Source organism: Lepisosteus oculatus, chromosome 5, assembly GCF_040954835.1.
Source record: "Lepisosteus oculatus isolate fLepOcu1 chromosome 5, fLepOcu1.hap2, whole genome shotgun sequence".
NCBI classification, from domain to species: domain Eukaryota; kingdom Metazoa; phylum Chordata; class Actinopteri; order Semionotiformes; family Lepisosteidae; genus Lepisosteus; species Lepisosteus oculatus.
In genome coordinates, this window is record NC_090700.1 from 2,408,659 (window position 1) to 2,428,819 (window position 20,161).

General features: G+C 37.1%; 3 protein-coding genes across 3 annotated transcripts; all 3 read left to right on the top strand.

Moving 5' to 3' along the window:
- Nucleotides 1–3,316: 3,316 nt before the first annotated feature.
- On the top strand, nt 3,317–4,473 carry LOC102688353 (olfactory receptor 52K1-like). Its single transcript, XM_006627958.2, has one exon. The coding sequence runs from the start codon at nt 3,317–3,319 to the stop codon at nt 4,262–4,264; it is 948 nt and encodes a 315-aa protein (XP_006628021.1). The 3' UTR covers nt 4,265–4,473.
- A 4,011-nt stretch (nt 4,474–8,484) lies between these two features.
- Nucleotides 8,485–10,101, top strand: LOC102688561 (olfactory receptor 52K1-like). The gene is made up of 2 exons (XM_069189742.1): nt 8,485–8,555; nt 8,972–10,101. The coding sequence occupies exon 2, from the start codon at nt 9,035–9,037 to the stop codon at nt 10,016–10,018; it is 984 nt and encodes a 327-aa protein (XP_069045843.1). The 5' UTR covers nt 8,485–8,555; nt 8,972–9,034; the 3' UTR covers nt 10,019–10,101.
- A 5,159-nt stretch (nt 10,102–15,260) lies between these two features.
- LOC102688765 (olfactory receptor 51E2-like) lies at nt 15,261–16,238 on the top strand. Its single transcript, XM_006627960.2, has one exon. The coding sequence runs from the start codon at nt 15,261–15,263 to the stop codon at nt 16,236–16,238; it is 978 nt and encodes a 325-aa protein (XP_006628023.2).
- The last annotated feature ends 3,923 nt before the right edge of the window (nt 16,239–20,161 follow it).

Genomic DNA, 20,161 nt, shown 5'->3' on the forward strand with positions numbered 1-20,161 from the left:
AATATTAAGTGTGCCAAAATGATTTTTTGTGAGTGTGTATCTCAGTCTGATCATACCTTTCAACTATTTTGTGATTTTCTGTGAGTACTATAAGGGAACAGACACAGTAATTTACGCCTTACTGATACAGGCCCCCAGAGCCAGTTTCAACCTGGAATTTTCTCCCCTTAAGGTTTTGTTATATCTCTATAGTGGAACATAGCAGAACCCTGACTTAAATCTTAAATTGAAGCTAACCCCTTTTCCATTAAGTGTATTCAAATTTCTTTTTTCTCTTAATGTGTCCACACAGCAGACAAAATATACAGAAAAAAACAGCAGGAATTTTTTTTCTGACTTCAAAGATTTTTTGGGGTGGCCTTTCAAACAGCTTTCTGTAGGCCCTGCGTTAGGTGTCTACTAGCTTGGATAAAAAATCAAGACAAATTGACGAATTTGAAAATATTCTACAAAAAATTCTCCCATCGCCTCAGGGCTATGAATGACTGAAAATACAATGAATGACAGCGTTTTCCACCAATCAGACCAGCTTTTTCAAGGCGGTCAGTTTCAAAATTCAGTTGCAACAGCCAATACCTTTCAGCTTCCTCCAAGTATGGAGATGAGTAAGGTAAGCCTCTTGTGGATGTATTTCTGGTCTTGCAGATGCCTCGAACAAGGTAAAAACATGGGATAAATATACATTTTTGTCGCTGGTATAAGTTTTTGCAGTCATGTTTTTGCTGGGTTATTGATTACTAATCGACACACTTTGGAAATTTGCTGAAGTGCGTCATCAGATAAAAAGTGTTATTGTGATCAATAGCCTAGGTGTACTTTGGTTCTGAAAATGGTTTTGTGAAGCTCCGGTTGTCTATTTCAGATTGATATAAGGTTTTCTGCAAAAGATTTTGGGGTTTTGTTGGATGACATACTGTGAAATGTGATGTTTGTCTTCAGTAAATATTTACTTAGTGTGTCAAGCGCTCCGTCCCTTGGGCAGTTCCGGGGGACATTAATGGACATTAATTAAAACTTAATTAATTAATTATCGAAAAGTTAAACTGTGTTGTGTCACAGAAATGAGAAGCAAACTTTGTCCCAGCTGTTCTGGCCCCTACAGGGAAGGCAGTGCCAGTGCACGCCCATTTATGTTTTTAATTTAAAATCGACAGCTTTGCTACATACAGCTAAGCTGGAATCGCCATTTACTGTGTGTTTTTTTTTCATGTCTTGGGAGAATGAGGCAGTGTAGGCAGACACCTCCAAATCTTTGAGCCACTCAACATTTAACATGTCACAGGCAGCAACACCCTGTATTGGAGGTTCAGCATGAACTGGAAGATAAACTCCTCTCTCATCAACAGTACCAAATACCTGTGAGAGCCTTAGGAAACCAAAGGGATAGCCGTTTTGCTGAGAGCAGAGAGAGCTCTGCTGGCCTATCCTACCCTTGGCAGCTGTTGTCTGTCACTGCTTGAGAAAATCCCAGTCAAACCTGGATAGTGATATGAACCAGACTTGAACCCATAATCATAAATCTCAGCCTGCAACCTTACCAGTTGTTCCTCTTGAAAGGGCCCCGGTTTTTATATGCTGTATACTGTATCTGTCTTGGCTAACAGGATTACTTCTAAGTCAACACCATGCTACCAGCTCTGGGTTCTGGTTGGTAACTCCACTTATAACTGTCACGGACGTCCAAAGGGACTAACCGTGGGGAGCAGGAGAGCGGAAAAAGACCCATATGTGTAGCGGCGAGACGGGAAAAAGGCCCTGGCTCATTAGTGCAAAGAGTTCAGGAATGCCGTATAGAAACCTATGCCCTCAGGGAGCGGACGTGGGGCGCCCTGGTGCTCGGCGGGTCTCAGGACATCCGAACGTCAATGCTGAGCCCTGACAGAGTGCAAGACCCGGAAATATATAGCCCATGGGAAAGAGAGGGACCGGAAGGACAGCAGACCAGAAATTAGGGACAGGACAGAGAAGGAGCACCCTCTGGCTACAGAGGGCGTGACAATAACTGCTCATCAGGCCAGAGGTTGTCCTTGTTTCTAAGTCTTATACTGTAACTTACCCTCTGGGCAGTAAACTACTTCAATGAAATGACAACAGCAGTATCTGGGAAAGGGACTTGAACCCTTATGAGTTATGAGTCTGTATACTTACCCATTATGTTACACAGTGCATGTGGCCCTTGTTAGTTGGCCCTCTTCGTATGTTAGCCCTATCATTGAAGACCTCATTGGTCTGTCCTTTACATTATGCCTGGTTTAAACCAGGTCACAACAATAAAGAGCTCTAGAGAACATTTGGGGGATTTAGGTCTACTGAACTACAGTCAGACAGATTAATTGTTTTCATGCGCAGGCATTTGTACACTGGTTAGTGGGAAGTGAAGCAAATAAGCTGACATCTGTTGTTGGAATTGATTATTTCTTTCGCTTTGGACATTTCTGTTTTTTTTTACCATTTTTAGCATTGCCAGCGATACACTGCTGTAAGTTACTGCAGCTTCTCCTGCCCTCATGATGGAACAAGAAAATAAGAGTCCAGAAAGAATTCTTTTCAGGTCATGAAACATAAAAAAATATTTCCGGCAGTGCTACATAAGGTGATTCACTAGTATGCCTTGGATAGCTTCCACAGAGGATGCATTTAGTGTGGTTTAAGTGGGGAACAAAGGGGAAAGTTCATAACTCATACCTGTCTTAATGAACACTCCACTTACAGCCCCAAAAACTAAGGCTGGGACTCATCCTTGAATAAAAAAAATGTTTATAATAAAAAACTGATTTGGTGTATTTCTCAATTAGCTTTCTCAATCTGTGGGCCTCTGCTTCTCTGCGATATTTGATACACAGCCTTGCCTTGTTACTTTATGATACATTATGTCATTCTTTACTGTTATTTTTAGCATCGTACTAGAAGTTCATCAAGGGAATCTGGGAAAGGGATAAGAGTACCTCTGGTAAGACATGTCTGGATTAAACTGTGATCAAAGGCAAAAGACAGAAGAGGGGTTTTCTTATGAAACAGTGAGTTTTATTGATTTACTGAACACTGCTTATTCATTTGTAGCATACCATAAGGAAATTAATTTATTGAATCTTTTGTCTCCTTATTGTATATTTCTTTCCTTATATTTTATTGACATTGATATCTAAAGAAGTACTCATGTTCACTGACTAATCATAATATTTGCCTTTTTTGCTATTTTAAATTTCATCATTAATATTATACTTTTGTCACTGGTATGCACCATTATTGATTATAATGGAAATAATCTAATTCCCAGAAAATTCTTATATTTAAAATCTCCAGGTCTGAAATCAAGATGCAAGGACATCAAGATGGAAACGTTTCTTACAATGATTTTTTTTTAATTGGATTTTCTGGACTTAAAGAACACAGATGGCTGCTTTTCTTCCCTTTCTTTCTGTTGTTTCTGTTATCTCTTGTGGCCAACTCACTTCTAATATTTGTTATTAAGACACAAACGAGTTTACACTCTCCAATGTGTGTTTTAATTGGTGCCACATCAGTTGTAAACCTGTTTCTGATTATGTCTTTCATGCCTAGAATGTTGTTAAGCTTTTTATTGAACTGGAATGCCATTTCTCTGTTGGGGTGTCTGGTCCAAATGTTTTTTATTAATTTCATTGGCACATTTCAAACATCTATTATCCTCCTAATGGCTATAGATCGCTATTTTGCCATATGCGTTCCACTGCGCTATAATGACTATTTGAATACTGCAAATTGTGTCAAATTTGTTTTTGTATCACTTATCAGAAATGGTTCATTTCTTGTGGTTATTGCCTTCCTTGATGGCAATCTCTCCTACTGTAAATCAAATATCATAGATCATTGTTTCTGTGAGCACATGGCCCTGGTGGGCCTGGCTTGTGGAAATACAGTAATAAACAGTATTGTAGGTTTGCTAATAATATCTTTTATAACAGTTGTTGATGGGTTGTGTGTTATTATTTCATATGTCAAAATTTTCATTTCTGTTTTTTTGAGGGGCTCTGGAAAATCCTCCCGAAAAGCAATCCATACCTGTACTACTCACATCATAGTCTTACTCTTGAATTACTTCTGTGCATTGCTTGCATTACTTTCATATAGGGTTGGGAACAATCTCTCTCCCAATATCCGTGTCCTGATTAGTATATTATATCTGCTTTTTCCCAGTTGTGTACACCCAATTATTTATGGCTTCAAAACTAAAGACATAAGAGAACATTTACTTAGACTTCTTCAAACTATTAAAATCTCTTAACTGTCTACAAGCGTACCAAGGGTAATGTACAGCAGGTTTTAGGAAGAATAGACAAAGAAAGGATTCCACCTGTGTACATCAACAGTGTGATTCAAAATGAAATCTCAAGAAAGACCTTCAAAATAACTAGCTCCAGCATATAGTTATAAGTAAATGTAAACTTTTTTGACAGAAAAAAAACAGAAGTACAATTAAAATATTTGAAAAGGCAATACATTTTTATTTAGTACTTTTAAGAAATGTTTTATATTGTATTCAGTTTTGATTATTGCAGCTGATCTGACATATAAGTTCACTACAGTGTCTATTCAAGACATGAAGCTGAGTTTGCCTGCTCTTCTAAAACAATTTCTTGTAATATGTAAATTATGTTGATATTAAACTTTGTCATTTAAATTCTGTCTTGTTTATCTTGGCTAAGGATTATATTTAACACCGTGCTAGTACCTCATCAAGGGATTGTGGAAAAGAGATTTAAGAGTAGATCTTGCAAGACTAGAATGGAATCAATTTCAATTTTTACCAATTGTGGTAAAAATACCAAAGTTGGTATTTTTAAAAATACCATAGTTGGTATTTTTAAAAATACCATAGTTGGTATTTTTACTAATAAGATCAAGGTAAGGCTCTGTTGGTAAAGACATGAAGAGGTTGCAGCTGAAATAGAATCATCTAGTTGAACTACACAACTCATCTTCAAGACAAGACAGAATCATTAAAACAGCATATTTATTTAAATAAGCCATGATTGTGTGAAACTTTAAAAGTATGACAATTGAATGTATCAGCCCAGAAATCAGAACTATATCTTGATTGATGAGGTCAGCAGTTCTATTTTTCTAGTTGAACCACATAATAATACTAACAATACAAACTTTGTTTGTGCACTTACTGTAGGAATATCTACAAATTATAAAAGAGTTTCCTTAAAAAAACAATCCCAACCAGCCAATAAACTCCTTGAGTACAATATAAACGTTTCTGTCATGCACAGTATCTATCGTGCTCTTTACCGACTCCCTGATCAGCACATACACTTGCTAACCATTAAATATCAGTAAACCCAGGTGAACCTACAGTTCTGCTCTCCTCTTCCTTCCCTCTCCAAAAAGCCTTAGCTGATGACCTGTCACATAGTAATTTATGCTTTTCTACCACATTAGGGTTATCCCTTTCTGTGTGGCTATTTACTCGAGGGTGTAGAGGCAGATTATTTTAGAGACATCTTTTCTAGTCTCTTTCCCAGAAGGTGTGAGCAGATCTGATACTTATAAGACCTGTTCAGTTATAGTTAAAGATATTTAAATGCACCTCTGCTTCAAGAGTCACATCACAGATCACAAAGTTTGCCAGTTCCCAGCCTTCACTTTTCTGCTGCCATAAAAGGACCTAGAGAATGTACTAGAGATGATAGGTACTGTACAAATCAACTTTCATGTCCTGACAGAACATTATTCCAGGCAGTACATGTTCTGCCATTGAGGACTTTAATGACAAAACCCTACAAGAGTCGTGTTTGTTGAGAAAGCAGGTGTCAGAAATACTAAACAAGGCTCATGATAACCAAAGCTGTTCCACATTTCTCATGTACATATTGTACATTACAATATTATTAATAGTACATTACTTACTGCAGAGATTTAACAGTGCAAGTGGTCTTAGGACCCCCGTAGTATAACATGATCTAACACAGGGTAGTGTGTCATGCTCCAGTAATATTCGTATTCTACAGAAATACTAAATCCTTATGAAAAAATAAATTTCCCTTCTAGAATGACCATTACTGTCAAGTCACTGTTAAGACTAAGATGGCAGTGCACATGGACGCAGTGGCTGATCGGGGACTGGAAAAAACTTGTCCAATTTTTTCAAACGTTTACGCTCGCCTGGCCCTGCTGGGAATTGAAATACGCTGCCAGGGCTACCCACTGAGTATTCTCACGGAGAGGCTGAAGGAGAAGCTGAATAGCCTTGGCTGACGGGACAGCAGTGCGACCTGGTGCAGGTGTCCGAATGAGGAGGCGCAGAAAGCGGGGTGAAAGAAATGAGGCAAGAGGGCTGGAATCTGTTGCAGGCTAAAAGCCAACCCCAACAGACCGGCTCTCCCGTCAATTTTTCTTTCCAACGTCCATTCTCTGGAGAACAAGCTGGACTACCTAAGATTGCAACGGGCTGCTCAGCGAGAGATAAAGGAATGCTGCGTCTTTATTTTAACTAAAGCATGTCTAAAGGACAATATTTTGGACTGACTTTCTTCCGCGCGGACAGCAAAGTTTCAGAGAAAAGTTTCCCTACTATTTACCATTTACTATTTACTATTATACAAAAATCCGTGACGCATACAAGGCTGTTCCCTGTCCCCTCCAGGGTTACTCTGACCACATCTCTATTATGCTAATACATGCATCCAGACCGCTGCTCAAATGGGGCAAACCAGTTGTGAAACAGATCAGAATATGGCCAGATGGAGCCATCTCAACATTACAGGACTGATTTGAGCACACAGACTGGAATATGTTCAGGGAGGCTAATACCTACGAGCATTTGAGCATCTCATCAATTTAGAGGAGTATGCAGCATCCTTGACTGGCTACATCAGTAAGTGTATAGATGACGTCACTGTTTCCAAATCCACCATCACACGGGCCAACCAGAAGCCATGGCTGACTGCAATGGTCCACATACTGCTGAGAACCCGTGATGCTGCATTCAGATCAGGCGACAGGGCAGCCCTCAGGACTCCGGGGGCCAACCTGTCCCATGCCATCAGGGAGGCAAAGCGCACCTATGCACAAAAAATCCATGACCCCTTCCTGGACACCAGAGACAGGCGGCGCATGTGGCAGGCCATCCAGGCCATTACTGATTATAGGACTACCCCACGTATCAGTGACGGTGATGCCTCCCTCCCAGATGTGCTGAAAAACTACTATGTACTGTACGGTTGGAAGCAATTAATCTTGTGCCTGTGAGGAAAACCACACTTCCTCCCGACGATGAGGTGCTTTGCCTGTCTGCAGCTGATGTAAGGAGGAGACTAGCCAAAGTTAATCCACGGAAGGCTGCTAGACCCAATAATATACCTGGTCACGTGCTCAAAGAATGTGCAGTACAGCTTAGCCGACGTCTTCACAGATATTCTTAATATCTCCTTGTGCCAGGCGGTAAATCCACCACTATTCTACCACTGTTGAAGAAGTCAGCTGTGTCCTGCCTCAATGGCACTCACACCAATTATCATGAAGTGCTTTGAGAGGCTAGTCATGAGCCACATCAAGTCCAGACTCCCTACCCCCTCTGGACCCACTTCAGTTTGTACTGTATACCGCCACAACTGGTCTACTGATGATGCTATATCTCTTTCCCTTCACGTGGCCCTGTCCCACCTGGATAAGAAAGATTCTAATGTAAGAATACTGTTCATTGACTTCAGTTCAGCATTTAATACAATCATCCCCCAGAAGCTGACAGAAGCTGTTACACTTTTAATAAAATCAATCAAGTTATTGAGGTGTTCACAGAGTCGAACTGTTGGCAGAAATATTGGGCAGTTAAACAGTTTTATATGGTTTACTGTGCAAAGTCATGGATTTTAATCTCTGCGAAATACTGAACTGACACAAGAATGTCTTTTAATTTTAAAAAGTTTCAAAATTCAAATTGGTAACAAAGTTCGTATCCGAACATGGAGACACCCTAAGTGTGGCCCTTCTGGTGACATTATGGTAATCAACCAGTAGGGGTTTAGCTCAGTGGTAGAGCATTTAACTGCAGATCAAGAGGTCCCCAGTCCAAATCCGGGTGCCCCCTCTCCACTTCCCCAGTGTAGCTTTTTTCTGCATTTTCCCTCATGAGATCAATAAAGTATCTATCTAGTTCTTAGTGAATTCTGATCTTAGACGGAGGGCATGCTTCTGCAAAGTGTCTGAGATCTTGAGCCATGCAGAATATTATGCAACACCATTAGCTCCGAATGCTAAGACTGCCTTGTTTTTTTTTATTTAAAACAATGGAATTCTCAATAGATTAATTATAGGTTATGGGCGTGTGTATCCATGCAGTTCTACACAGGTTTATCCTTTAATGCCTTAAGAATTGTTATCTTGTTTGTCTTGGCTAAGGATTATTTTTAACACCCTGCTAGTATCTCATCAAGGGATTATGGGAAAGGGATTTAAGAGAAGATCTAAGACTAGAATGGGATAAAGTATGATCCTGGATGAAAAAGTAAAGAATGCGTTCCTTATGAAACTGAGTTCTATTTTGTACTTTGCATTTTGCTGTTGATGAGGTAACATTTGCAATGCCGAAATGAATATAATTTGAATTGGTCTTTGTCTTGCCTATTTACACCTTGCTTGAAAGCATTTTATTTGTAGTGTGATGTTATGAAGTTATACAAAAATGTATATTTACTTTAATGTTTTGTTAGAGATGTAATCGAATTCAGACTTTCGTAATGTAGTTTGTAATTGGGCAAGGACATGTAGTGGTGTCCTGCTATTCTTTTCTGTTCTTCTTGTAAGATCACTAAGAGGACCGTTGACCGTTGATTAGTAAATATGACAGATTAATGTTGGTTTTACAGTTTACATTTACCTATTGTTTGTCTGTGTATTGTGATTTTATGTCACTGTTATACTCTTCAAGATGTAAATTGGCCTCGGAATCTTACTCATGACTAAATATTTTTTTTACCTTTAACAGACTTATTTTCTTATTCTGACATACATAGCTGTGACGTTTAAAACCTCCAGATCTGGAATCAAGATGCAGGAACATCAAGGTGGAAATTTTTCTCACACTGAATTTTTGTTAGTTGGATTTTCTGGACTTAACGAACACAGATGGCTGCTTTTCTTCCCTTTTTGTCTCTTGTTTGTCTTATCTGTTGTGGCCAACTCACTTCTAATATACATTATTAAAACTCAAAGGAGTTTACACTCTCCAATGTATGTTTTAGTAGGTGCTGCGGCATTTGTGTACTTGTTTCTGACCATGTCTTTCATCCCTAGAATGTTGTTAAGCTTTTTATTTAACTGGAATGCTATTTCTCTGTTGGAGTGTCTGGTCCAAATGTTTTTTATTAATTTTATTGGCACATTCCAAACATCCATTCTCCTCCTGATGGCTGTAGATCGCTATGTTGCCATATGCATTCCATTGCGCTATAATGACTACTTGAACACTTCTAATTGTTTTAAATTTGTGATAGTATCTCTTGTCAGAAATGGCATTTTCTTTGTGGTTATTGCCTTTCTCGATGGCAATCTCTCCTTCTGTAACTCAAATGTCATAGATCATTGTTTCTGTGAGCACATGGGCCTGGTGGGGCTGGCCTGTGGAAGTACGGTGCTAAATAACATTGTAGGACTCCTAATAATTTTTTGTATAACAGTTCTTGATTGGATGTGTGTTCTTGTTTCTTATATCAAAATTTTCGTTTCTGTTTTTCTGAGGGACTCAGGAAAATCATCCAGGAAAGCAGTCCACACCTGCACTACCCATATTATGTTCTTGTTCTTAATTTACATCTGTGCATTTGTAGCATTGCTTTCATATAGAACAGGGAATTCACTTTCTCCAAATATCCGTGTCTTAATCAGTATATTGTATCTACTTTTCCCCAGCTGTTTGCATCCAATCATTTATGGCTTTAGAACTAAAGACATAAGAGTCCACATAGTGAAATTTTTTCAAAGTCAAACACTAGCTCGCATTGCTGTAAAGGTTTCAAGTGGAACATCACAGTAGCTTAGAATGTATGAGAAATTATACATTTCTGTTTATATTGAAACAGCTACGAAAATATTCAATAAATTAAAGAAAATCATGTATTCATCAGTTTTAGTAATATATGTTTGAATCCAGTTATTCACTGTCCCATTTTGTAAGAGGTGAAGATGCCTCTTTGCTTTCATATATAGTACAAGGACATTTTGAGAATATATCTGTTTCCCACCTATTTTATCCATGATCAGAAAGTCAGGTATCCTGGTAAGAATGGGAGCATATTGGAAACATACTGTAGTGTTAAATCCAGGCAGACTGGGAACACAGCACACTGTACACCCCACCCAGGACTTCAGCCTTTGCTGAATAAAATATATGTGTTTTCTTTGCAGTTTGTTGATTTAGAGCATTTTAAATTTTGGATTGGCTTTTAATTTTCTTCTTGTTTCCCAAAAAAATGTTTGTAAACCTCTTAAGCCTCAGGTGTTAGTAGTTTTATTTCCTAAAAATATTCATTCTGAAATTCTGATTCATAAAGAGACTCCAAAGCTGTCAGCTGTCTGGATTTTGCCTTAGACATTTTACAAATTTAAATGGAAACAAAGGTGTTGAGCTAAACCTGCAATAAGTCTAGAGCATGTTATTCAGCCCTTGTTGAAAATAAGTCTAAATCAAATACCATAAACTTTAGTAAAGTCTTTTATTATGGCAGGCATTAAAGCAGGCTGAGAAATGAAGATTTTTTAATGCAGAATGTATTTGTCCCTGTACACAGATCATTTAAGACATCAGTAATTATTGGCTGATTATTAATGACACAGTTTGGATTTTATTTTTAAATTTGAAGTTCATGTTAACAAATCATTATATTACAACAGCAAGCCCTTGTGTGCTAATTAACACAGTGTGTTGGTTAACCAACAAATTCTGTATCAACCAGGGAATAAAGAAGGGACTGCACTCTAGAACTTGTTGGTGTTACAATACTGTATGAGCTACTGAGAGGAAAAAAAGGTTTTACTGTGAATGCACAATAATACATCTGTCTACCTTTACCCCTATTTTACCCTTTTCATCTTTGTATCCCAGTATATGCCTTGTGCATTCCCTACAATGACTGATTTTTCTAATTACTTATTCCATCAGAATAAATAAAATGCTCAGGTTATTAAGAGATAAAATCATTTTATCTGTTGATTGTTTTGAATAGTGTAATCAACTGTTTAATTGTGCTTATTACACAGACTTTATGAGCACTGGTCATTGATCATCTAGCTTAAAATACAGTACCATGTGTCAATGTAAAATTAACCTTCATGCAAATTTGGTGTAATCTTGGATTAGAGATCCGGAGGCACTTAAGGATTCTATTTGTACATTTTGTTTATAATACATTTTTGCAACCCCTAGTCTGAGCCATGCACTGTATTTATTAAAAACATTATCTCAGAAATAAAATAAATATATAGGAAATGTGTTTCTGACCTTGATTATTGTAGGTTCTTGCTTTAATTATCCACAGACATGTCCTCAGAACAGCAGATCTTTGTCCATATATAGTAGTTACATGTGCTGAACATATTTAATATTACAAACAAGGCCATTTGTCTTAGATAGATGAGATAGATTAGGTACTTTTGGAATCTAATATTATAAAATCCTAAAGATCTATACAAAAAAATGTGAGAATGTTTTAAGGTCAGACAATACGACAGCTTGCTGTCTCCCAGAAAGAGAATGAACTAGATTTCCTGGTTTCCTAACACCCTAGATTTTAAAATATGAAAATATTTTTACACTGGACAAAAGTAAAACATCTCCACCCCCTACCTTGAGGTTAGCTTGGCAACATTTAATACAACATACACTTTTTCACTGTCACTAGATGGCACTAAATGCTTTTTAACTTAGAATTCTAGGTGAATATTTTACAGAGATTAAAGCATTAGTTTTGAATTGTTCAGATTATAGGAAGTATTATATTTGCTACAAGACAATACAATTTTAATAGATGAAAAAAGTTTTTATAATTGGGTTCATTTCTTATCAGATTAACTTTTGATTCAGCTGCTGTGTCTAAGAGGTATAACTTTATTCATTAGTATAACGGGTATTATAAATATTCTCTGATATACGCACCCCCCGGAAGGAATTTTGACTTTTTACTGTGTGATAAAGAAATATCAATGTGCTGACTGATAAATAACGGTTAAGCAAATCAATCGCATAGGTTTTCAAAGACTACTTCTTAGCGCAGATAGGAAAGCTTGGATTCTCAGGTATTTGATGCATGTACTGTATATTCTGTAGCTCTCTCTGTTGCGCTGTTGAGGATCCTTGTGAGTTTTTGTGCTCTCTATGAATGATAGTGTCGTTTAGTTTAAATCATTTTAATTCTTAGAAATGATCAAAAGCACAGTTAAAAGTAAGGGAGATTATGTCTGTTAGAGTTTGCTACGGCGTTACTGGAAACCCAATTTTAATGACAGAGCGCTGGAGTGATATCCTGGCAGGCACCGAGACCGGCACCAGTGGGAGCACTTCTGCAGTGAAAAAGAAAATGCCTGACAAACTAGGGACTGGACAGTTTTTCAATGCTTGTATGATCAATGGAAATGTTAAATAAATGTGCTAAAGAAATAAACAAAAAAGTAATTTATTCCTTTATCATATTGGTTAGCTTATATCCTCTCTTTGCTAGTTAATGTTACTAGGGGCGGAGAGGTGGCTCTGTGGCTCAGGATCCGTGGCTGGTAGGTTGCCGGTTCAAATCCCATGGCTGGCAGTGGAATCCTACTCCGTTGGGCCCCTGAGCCAGGCCCTTAACCCCACCTATTCCAGCCGTATAAATGGCTGACCTGGCGCTCTGACCCCAGGCTTCTCTCCCTGTCTGTGTGTCTCATGGAGAGCAAGCTTTGGGTATGCAAAAAGACAAATTCCTAATGCAAGAAATTGTATATGGCTAATAAAGTGATCTTATCTTATGGCTGATGGACTATATTCTCAGGTGGAGGGATGTAAACAACTTAATGTTCATGTTAAATAATTTTTTAATTAAAGTTCATTCTGTACAGCAATTGGATATTTGGGGACCGTTTTATAAAAGCAACAAGGCACTCAAGGCCTGTGCTATATCATGATTATAGTCAAAGTTAAAAGGGTTGCTGAGTGCAGTGCAACATTATCTAGCACAGAGGTGTGCAGCTCCTGTTCTTAAAACTATTAATCTAATAGTTGGAAGAGATCAGTGTTTCTAGTTTGGTGCTTCAGTTAGTGCAACAGTTTTTGTGAAAATGAATATTCATTATTATTCTAACTTAAACCCTGGTGAAGCAGCAAGCTGTGGAGAACCTGAAGTAGAATCTTAATGCAGATTTAATAGCATTTTCAAATGACAGCATATCCATTTTCTTCTCTGAGTTTTTGCACGAGAACAGATTTATTTTCCATTTTCTTGAGCATACAGTAACCTATAGCTCATTACCTGTGCTGTTTATTTTAGAGGTGATTGTACAGTATATCAACAAACCAGTAGAGGTAGTGAGTAATCCTTAACATTTCCCTCCCAATACTTCCAACTCAAAACACTACTCATCGTTGCACTGTCTTCCCCTTATGGTATGCAATAAATAAATATTGCATCAAAAGCTGGACCCCTTCTGTGCCTCTTCCTTACATATGCTTTTCTCCAATACAGAAAAGCAGTGTAGAGCAAAACAAAAACAAAAACAAAAACTTGCTTTTACCCTTCCAAAGAGCTTCCCCTTCCCCTGCTCCAGTATGAATTAAGATCCGTACAATAGCGCCTCCATGCCAGAGAGATGAAGTTGATTCACCAGCAGGGCTCGATGACCTCTGACCACTGACAGATTATGTATTTCAGTGTCAGACATTCAGAATTTAAAATCTAAAACCAGGCCTTAAATTTGAATTAACAAATGATGATCCAAAACATCCCATTGCAAGCTAATGTATTGCACCTTGTGGCTATTGCAGACGGGCCGATTATTTGTTGTGTGAGATAATGTGCTTCTTAACAGACTGATTAACTGTGTTTGCTATGGGCCTGTGCTTAGATGGGAATTGTACATGTAAATTGATGCCTTGTGCAGGAATTCCTAGACCCACACCTACTGCTTTAATCACCTTACTTGATATAAAAAGAGATTAATTTCATCTATTTAATTATTTTTCATGCCAAAACGTGGTGTACTGTAAGTCGTCTTTTAACCATTGTATAAGTAACTTAAATATCTAAAACCATCAGCTATTTCAGTAGAGAAAAAGAATAAAGGTTAAATTCAAAAAAAAATTTTTTTAGTTCGATGATGCAATTCAGTTAAGTAAAGAGCTGACCTGAAACAATAACCAGGAGGTGTGTGGATCCACTGCAACAGGGTTGGGAACCCCTGCCTTCGTGCTCTAAGAACTGTTGCCTCATCTGTTGCTGTTAAGGATTATTTTTAACACCATGCTAGTACCTCATCAAGGGAGTATGGGAAGGGGATTTAAGAGTTGCAGGAGCTGGATTAAAGCGCAGAGGAAAGAGACAAAAGAGGGTTTCCATACCAAACTGTGAGCTGCCTTACCCTATATCTTTATTACGGTAAAATTGATTTTTGAATAGAATAAGAATGGTCTTTTTAAACTTTCTTAGTATATTTTTGAATTGATCATCCTATCATTAATATTCTATTATTATTAGATTAATATTGAAAGATACAGTATTTTTTTATTTTTCTGCCTGTGTTCCTCTACAGTATTTTATTGGATTATACTTTTATGCCATAGAAGTATTCATATCTTCCATAATAGCATAAAATTAAAACAATGATACAGTGTATGTTGTGCTTTCCTATTGAAAAAATAGTGATTTTGTGTTAGCTTTGTACCACTTCTATATATGGTTGATCTGTGTAACCATGATTTAATGATAAAGTCAGAAATGCTTATTTAGTCTGAAACAGGGGTCCCAAGTCCCCTTTTCGGTTCTAAAGAACAACAATCCAGCATGTTGCAATTAAATCTCTAATTTCGAATGAAACTTGGAAATTTGGAATGGTTCTATTAATTGAACAGGTTAATTGACCTATAACTGGTGCAAATCTGTAGAAAAGATGACCTATTTTAGACTGAGAAGAGCTTTATAGACCAGGGATCTAGCCCATGGCCTATGTATAATCTTACAGAAATTGGAATGATTAATTAATTTGTTCTGACCCCCAGGAAACTGATGTTTGAAAACTCCAGCACTGGGATCAACATGCAGGCATACCAAAGTGGAAACTTTTCTCACACTGAATTTGTTTTAAATGGATTTTCAGGTCTTAAAGAAAACAGATGGCTGCTTTTCTTCCCTTTCTTTATGTTGTTTGTTTTGTCTACATTTGCCAACTCAGCTCTTATATTTGTCATTAAAACACAGAGAAGTTTACACTCTCCAATGTGTGTTTTAATAGGAGCCATGGCATTTGTAGACCTGAGCCTGCCAGTATTTTTTGTCCCAAAAATGCTGTTAGGTTTTTTATTCAATTGGGATGATATTTCATTTCTGGGGTGTCTGGTCCAAATGTTTTTTCTGCTTTTTGTTGGCACGTTCCAATCATCCATTCTCCTCTGGATGGCTCTGGATCGATATGCTGCCATATGCATTCCTCTGCGCTACAATGACTACCTGAACACTTCTACTTGCCTAAAATTGATCATTACAGCTGTTCTCAGAAATGGCATGTTTGTCGTGATTGTTGTTGTCCTTGCTGGTAATCTCTCCTACTGTACTTCCAATGTCATTGATCACTGTTTCTGTGAACACATGGCCCTGGTAGGGTTGGCCTGTGGAAGCACATTGATAAACAGTGTTTTTGGGTTAGTGGCAGTTTTTTGCATAACAACTGTTGACTGTATTTGTATTGTTATTTCATATGTAAAAATATTTTACTCTGTATTTAAATCAGGAAAGTCTTCCCGAAAGGCAATCCATACTTGTACTACCCATATAATTGTCATGTGTGTAACTTATACTTGTACCATGACAGCATTCCTGTCTTACAGGATCAGGAATTCACTCTCTCCCAATATACGTGTCCTAACTAGTATAATGTATATACTTCTTCCCAGCTGTTTCAACCCAATCATTTATGGCATTAGAACAAAAGAAATAAGAGAACAGTTAATGAAACTAGTTTGGAGATCCAAAATCACCAGAGCTTCTGTTAAAGTGTCAAGTGTAACATGCAAGTAACAAAAATAATATTATAATCAATAATGTAATCGAGAGTGTGGATGTGAAACCTGGCTTACTCATTCTGGCCTCCCTAATTATTGCCCTTTTTCAACTGATCTACGGAGTGGTGGGGTTTCTGGAGCATATTGTCTTCTTGTTACACAGTGTGTGTTACATTTCAGTATTGGAAGAATAGGTTCCTTACCCATGTGAACTTTGAGATCCTTTGGGGTGAAATACGTTGTATGCTATTTATTATTATTAATAATAATATTTATTATTATTGAAAGAGTAGCAAATAAAATTTAGTAAGGCAAGCTTGTTTATACGTCTCAACTTGATTACCTTGCAATGATGGTTTGGAAGAATGGGAAGTAACCATGATGTCAAAAGAAGTCCTGGTAATTTAATAAAAGCAGGACCATACCAGTAGACATGAGTGCAAGGAAGAACAGGCAGCATCAGAAGTGCTGCTCTTTTCAACCAGACCTGTAACTAACTTTGTCTAGATAATATGAATGTTGAAAGAATACCAGACTCTCAGCCTTATTATAGAAGTGATATTGCTGTATTGCTAAACTTGTTAATTTTTGGCTAATTATTTTTCTCCTCTTTTGATGGTTTGTGTAGAATATAAGGAAAGAGGTTCCCGTTAATTTGTGAGCATCTGTTTAGTCCTGGTTAGAATCCATTCTGTTTATTAGGATGCGGGCTCTCTCCATATAAATCATTAGGGAACAAAGTTGTTTTGTTTCAGATTATAAAAATATAATTAATCTTTAAATGGCTGAAACTCAATGAATTGTACATTTTTTTTAACCTTTGTTTGCATTGTATCTGTTGTATGTTGAGCTGCCTTATGTGTAAATTATAGTTAATAAATTATGGGTAATAACACACATGCTCAGTAGTCATTATTTATTAGTAGTATACAAATGAATGTCATTTACAGAAAGGATGAAGGAATGGAATCTTTTTAGTCTTGAACACAGAAAACTATATTGGGGATTGAAATACTTAAAGGCATTGATATTGTCAATCCAGTGAGCTTCTTCTGAACCAATTGTAAAACACAAACATGAGAAACAAGCATAAAAACGACTGTATGAGGAGGTGCTTAATACTGAATACAGGGGGCACTTTTTACACAAAGGTTTTGGAAGTCTGGAACAAGCTAACCAGGAATGTTGTCAAAACCTGACACTCTGTTTTTCAGGAAACAGATGGATCCAATGGAGCACTGGATTAATTATATTCTATAAACTAAATGATCTGTGGAAAAATGACTTTTTCCACCTTAGATCATCACTTTTCATAAGGTATGCTGAAAAGCTGCCCATTCTTGTCTTGACCTTACTCATCATCTACTGGACTGTATGCTGTAGGTATCTGTAGAATTGTACAAATTGGGACCTTCAACTTTTTATTAAGAGTTTATGTACTGAAACAGACAGTTCTACTCTGCAGTGTTGTATTATGATAGGGGATATGCAATGGTTGTTATTAATCATAGGTCATTTTTTTGTACAATTTTATATCCTATCACAATGCTGCAAAGAACCATTTGAAAAGACAAGTTGTTACAATGGAACAAGTAATAGGTTTATTCTGTGCTGAAAAAAAGAAGAAAGAGATTTTGGCCGAAATGTTGTGTTCTCTTTCTTCTTTTTTTCAGCATGGAATAAACCTATTACTTGTTCCTTTGCAGCCTACGCATGCTGACGCAGCTACCCACCTAAGCTGTTACAAAGCTACATTCTGTTTGGTCGGTCAGTGTTCCAACATATAGAAATGATTGGGAACTACGTAAGCAAAAATGCTGGAATACACATTACAGTGATGGACCAATAAGCATGCATTGACATACAAACTAAGAATGGATCGTGAAATATTCTATGACACTATGCCCTATAAAAATACATTATCCATACTTATTGTAATGGCTGTCAGTCACTTTACTAATGATACAAACGTTATGTTATATACAGTATATATATATATTGAAAGGTAAATTTTTAAACATCTTTACATACAACTTTAAAAAGTACAAAGTTTTATGGTTTCTCTTTTTATTAAGGATCTATAAACAGAGTCATATCTAGCTGGTTATTATGTCAGTTAGCTGGTTATCGTGGATAAAAGCCTTGATGCTAACCCATGTTATGGGGCAGAGGAGCAGTGGATCTGCGCCTGTGGCTGGAAGATTGCTGGTTCGTATCCTGCGGCCAGCAGAGGAATCCTACTCTGTTGGGCCCCTGAGCAAGGCCCTTAAACCCCAGCTGCTCCAGGGGCGCCGTATAAATGGCTGACCCTGCGCTCTGACCCCAAGCTTCTCTGTGTGTCTCATGGAGAGCAAGCTGCAGTATGCGAAAAGACAAATTCCTAATGCAGGAAATTGTATATGGCTAATAAAGTGATCTTATGTCCTCAGGTGCTTTATTGCTTTGGTTAGTGGGTCTTACGAAACTGTCAATTCTATATGATGATATACTGAACCTTTAGCAGAGCAGGGAGCTGGGGGGATCTATTGCTAGAGGGTGAAGGAAGGGATTTCAGAGGAGGGAAGATCTTAATGTGGACGCCATGCTATACGAGGCATTACACTGAGGTACTACTAGGCCATTAAAGATTGATTTTTGAAAAGCAATTTTCAAAAGAGTGAAAGATTCCACCATGGTTTATATAATCAAGACTTCCTAAAAGTCTCCTTCAGTTAAACTGATGGAGCTATTTCTAACTTACCAACTGATGTGTTGCATATACTGCCTGTGTTTGTATGAGACTGTATATATACTGTATAAAGACCCTTAGGATTATTCTGAATAAAAAGCACTAACTGTAATGTTATAACTATTTTTACTAGTTGATGTGTTGTAGTGTGATTTAGTGCAATTGGTATACAAATTTTGTGGCTGTCGAAGGGCATATTTTTATTCTTTGCAGGTCCCTTATGTATCAATATGCATGTAGACATACAACATATCTAAGTCTATTGCTATAATGAGTTATTGTGCAACGTGTGACCCTGTTCTCCTGTGGCTGAGCACCAATGATGGAGGTACAGAGAGAGACTCATCAAGGGAAAAGGAAGATGGATTTAAAAGTAGCACTAGAAAAGTTGAGATTCCTGTCTTATTTAAAGCAAGACAAGGACAAATGGATTCCTGTTGAAACAGTGAGGTAATATTGTTTAATATCTTATATGCACATTGATACAATTGATACAAGCAGGACTACTTGTTGCATGTTTGTATATTTTAAGTAATTAATTAATCAATAGGACAACTGTCAGTGTTGCATTTCTTTTTGAATAATCATTTGTATTTGTTTAAAACAAAATTAATTACAAAATAAGTTTCTCCTTCAGTAATTAATTCAAACATGAGGGTGCCCATATAATAATTTAACAACATATTAAATATTTAATGCTTGCTTTGGGTCTCTATTTTTTATATTTTCCAAGGGGATTTTTTAAGGTTCCTCTATGTTTAAAAATATTACACTGTATGTTACCCACTAATAGTTTCACATCTGTGAAGATTTCCCTCACGTTCTTTTTGCTCTTTTATTTTAGAGCAAAATGAAACCAATATCCATCTTAACATGTTAAAGATTTGCTTATTGAGTATCGTTGAGAGTTAATTATCTTGTACCGAACACCACTTTATCCATTCTGCTTTATTCCTGTCGAAACCTTAACACTATTTTAACACATCTACTAAGGCTTAATAAACTTGTTGCTGATGCACTGTCTATTACTGCCTGATTAAATCCTGAGGACATTTGTATATAGCTAATATTCATCAAATAAATTACTATCTTTGGCTGGTTGTTGCTTAAATACCAAAACAACCAAATATTTTAAGTGCACCTCACCAGATATAAACAGGATGTAAAAGATTTGTAAGGAAAGAGTGTGTACATCAGATTTATGGGTATAA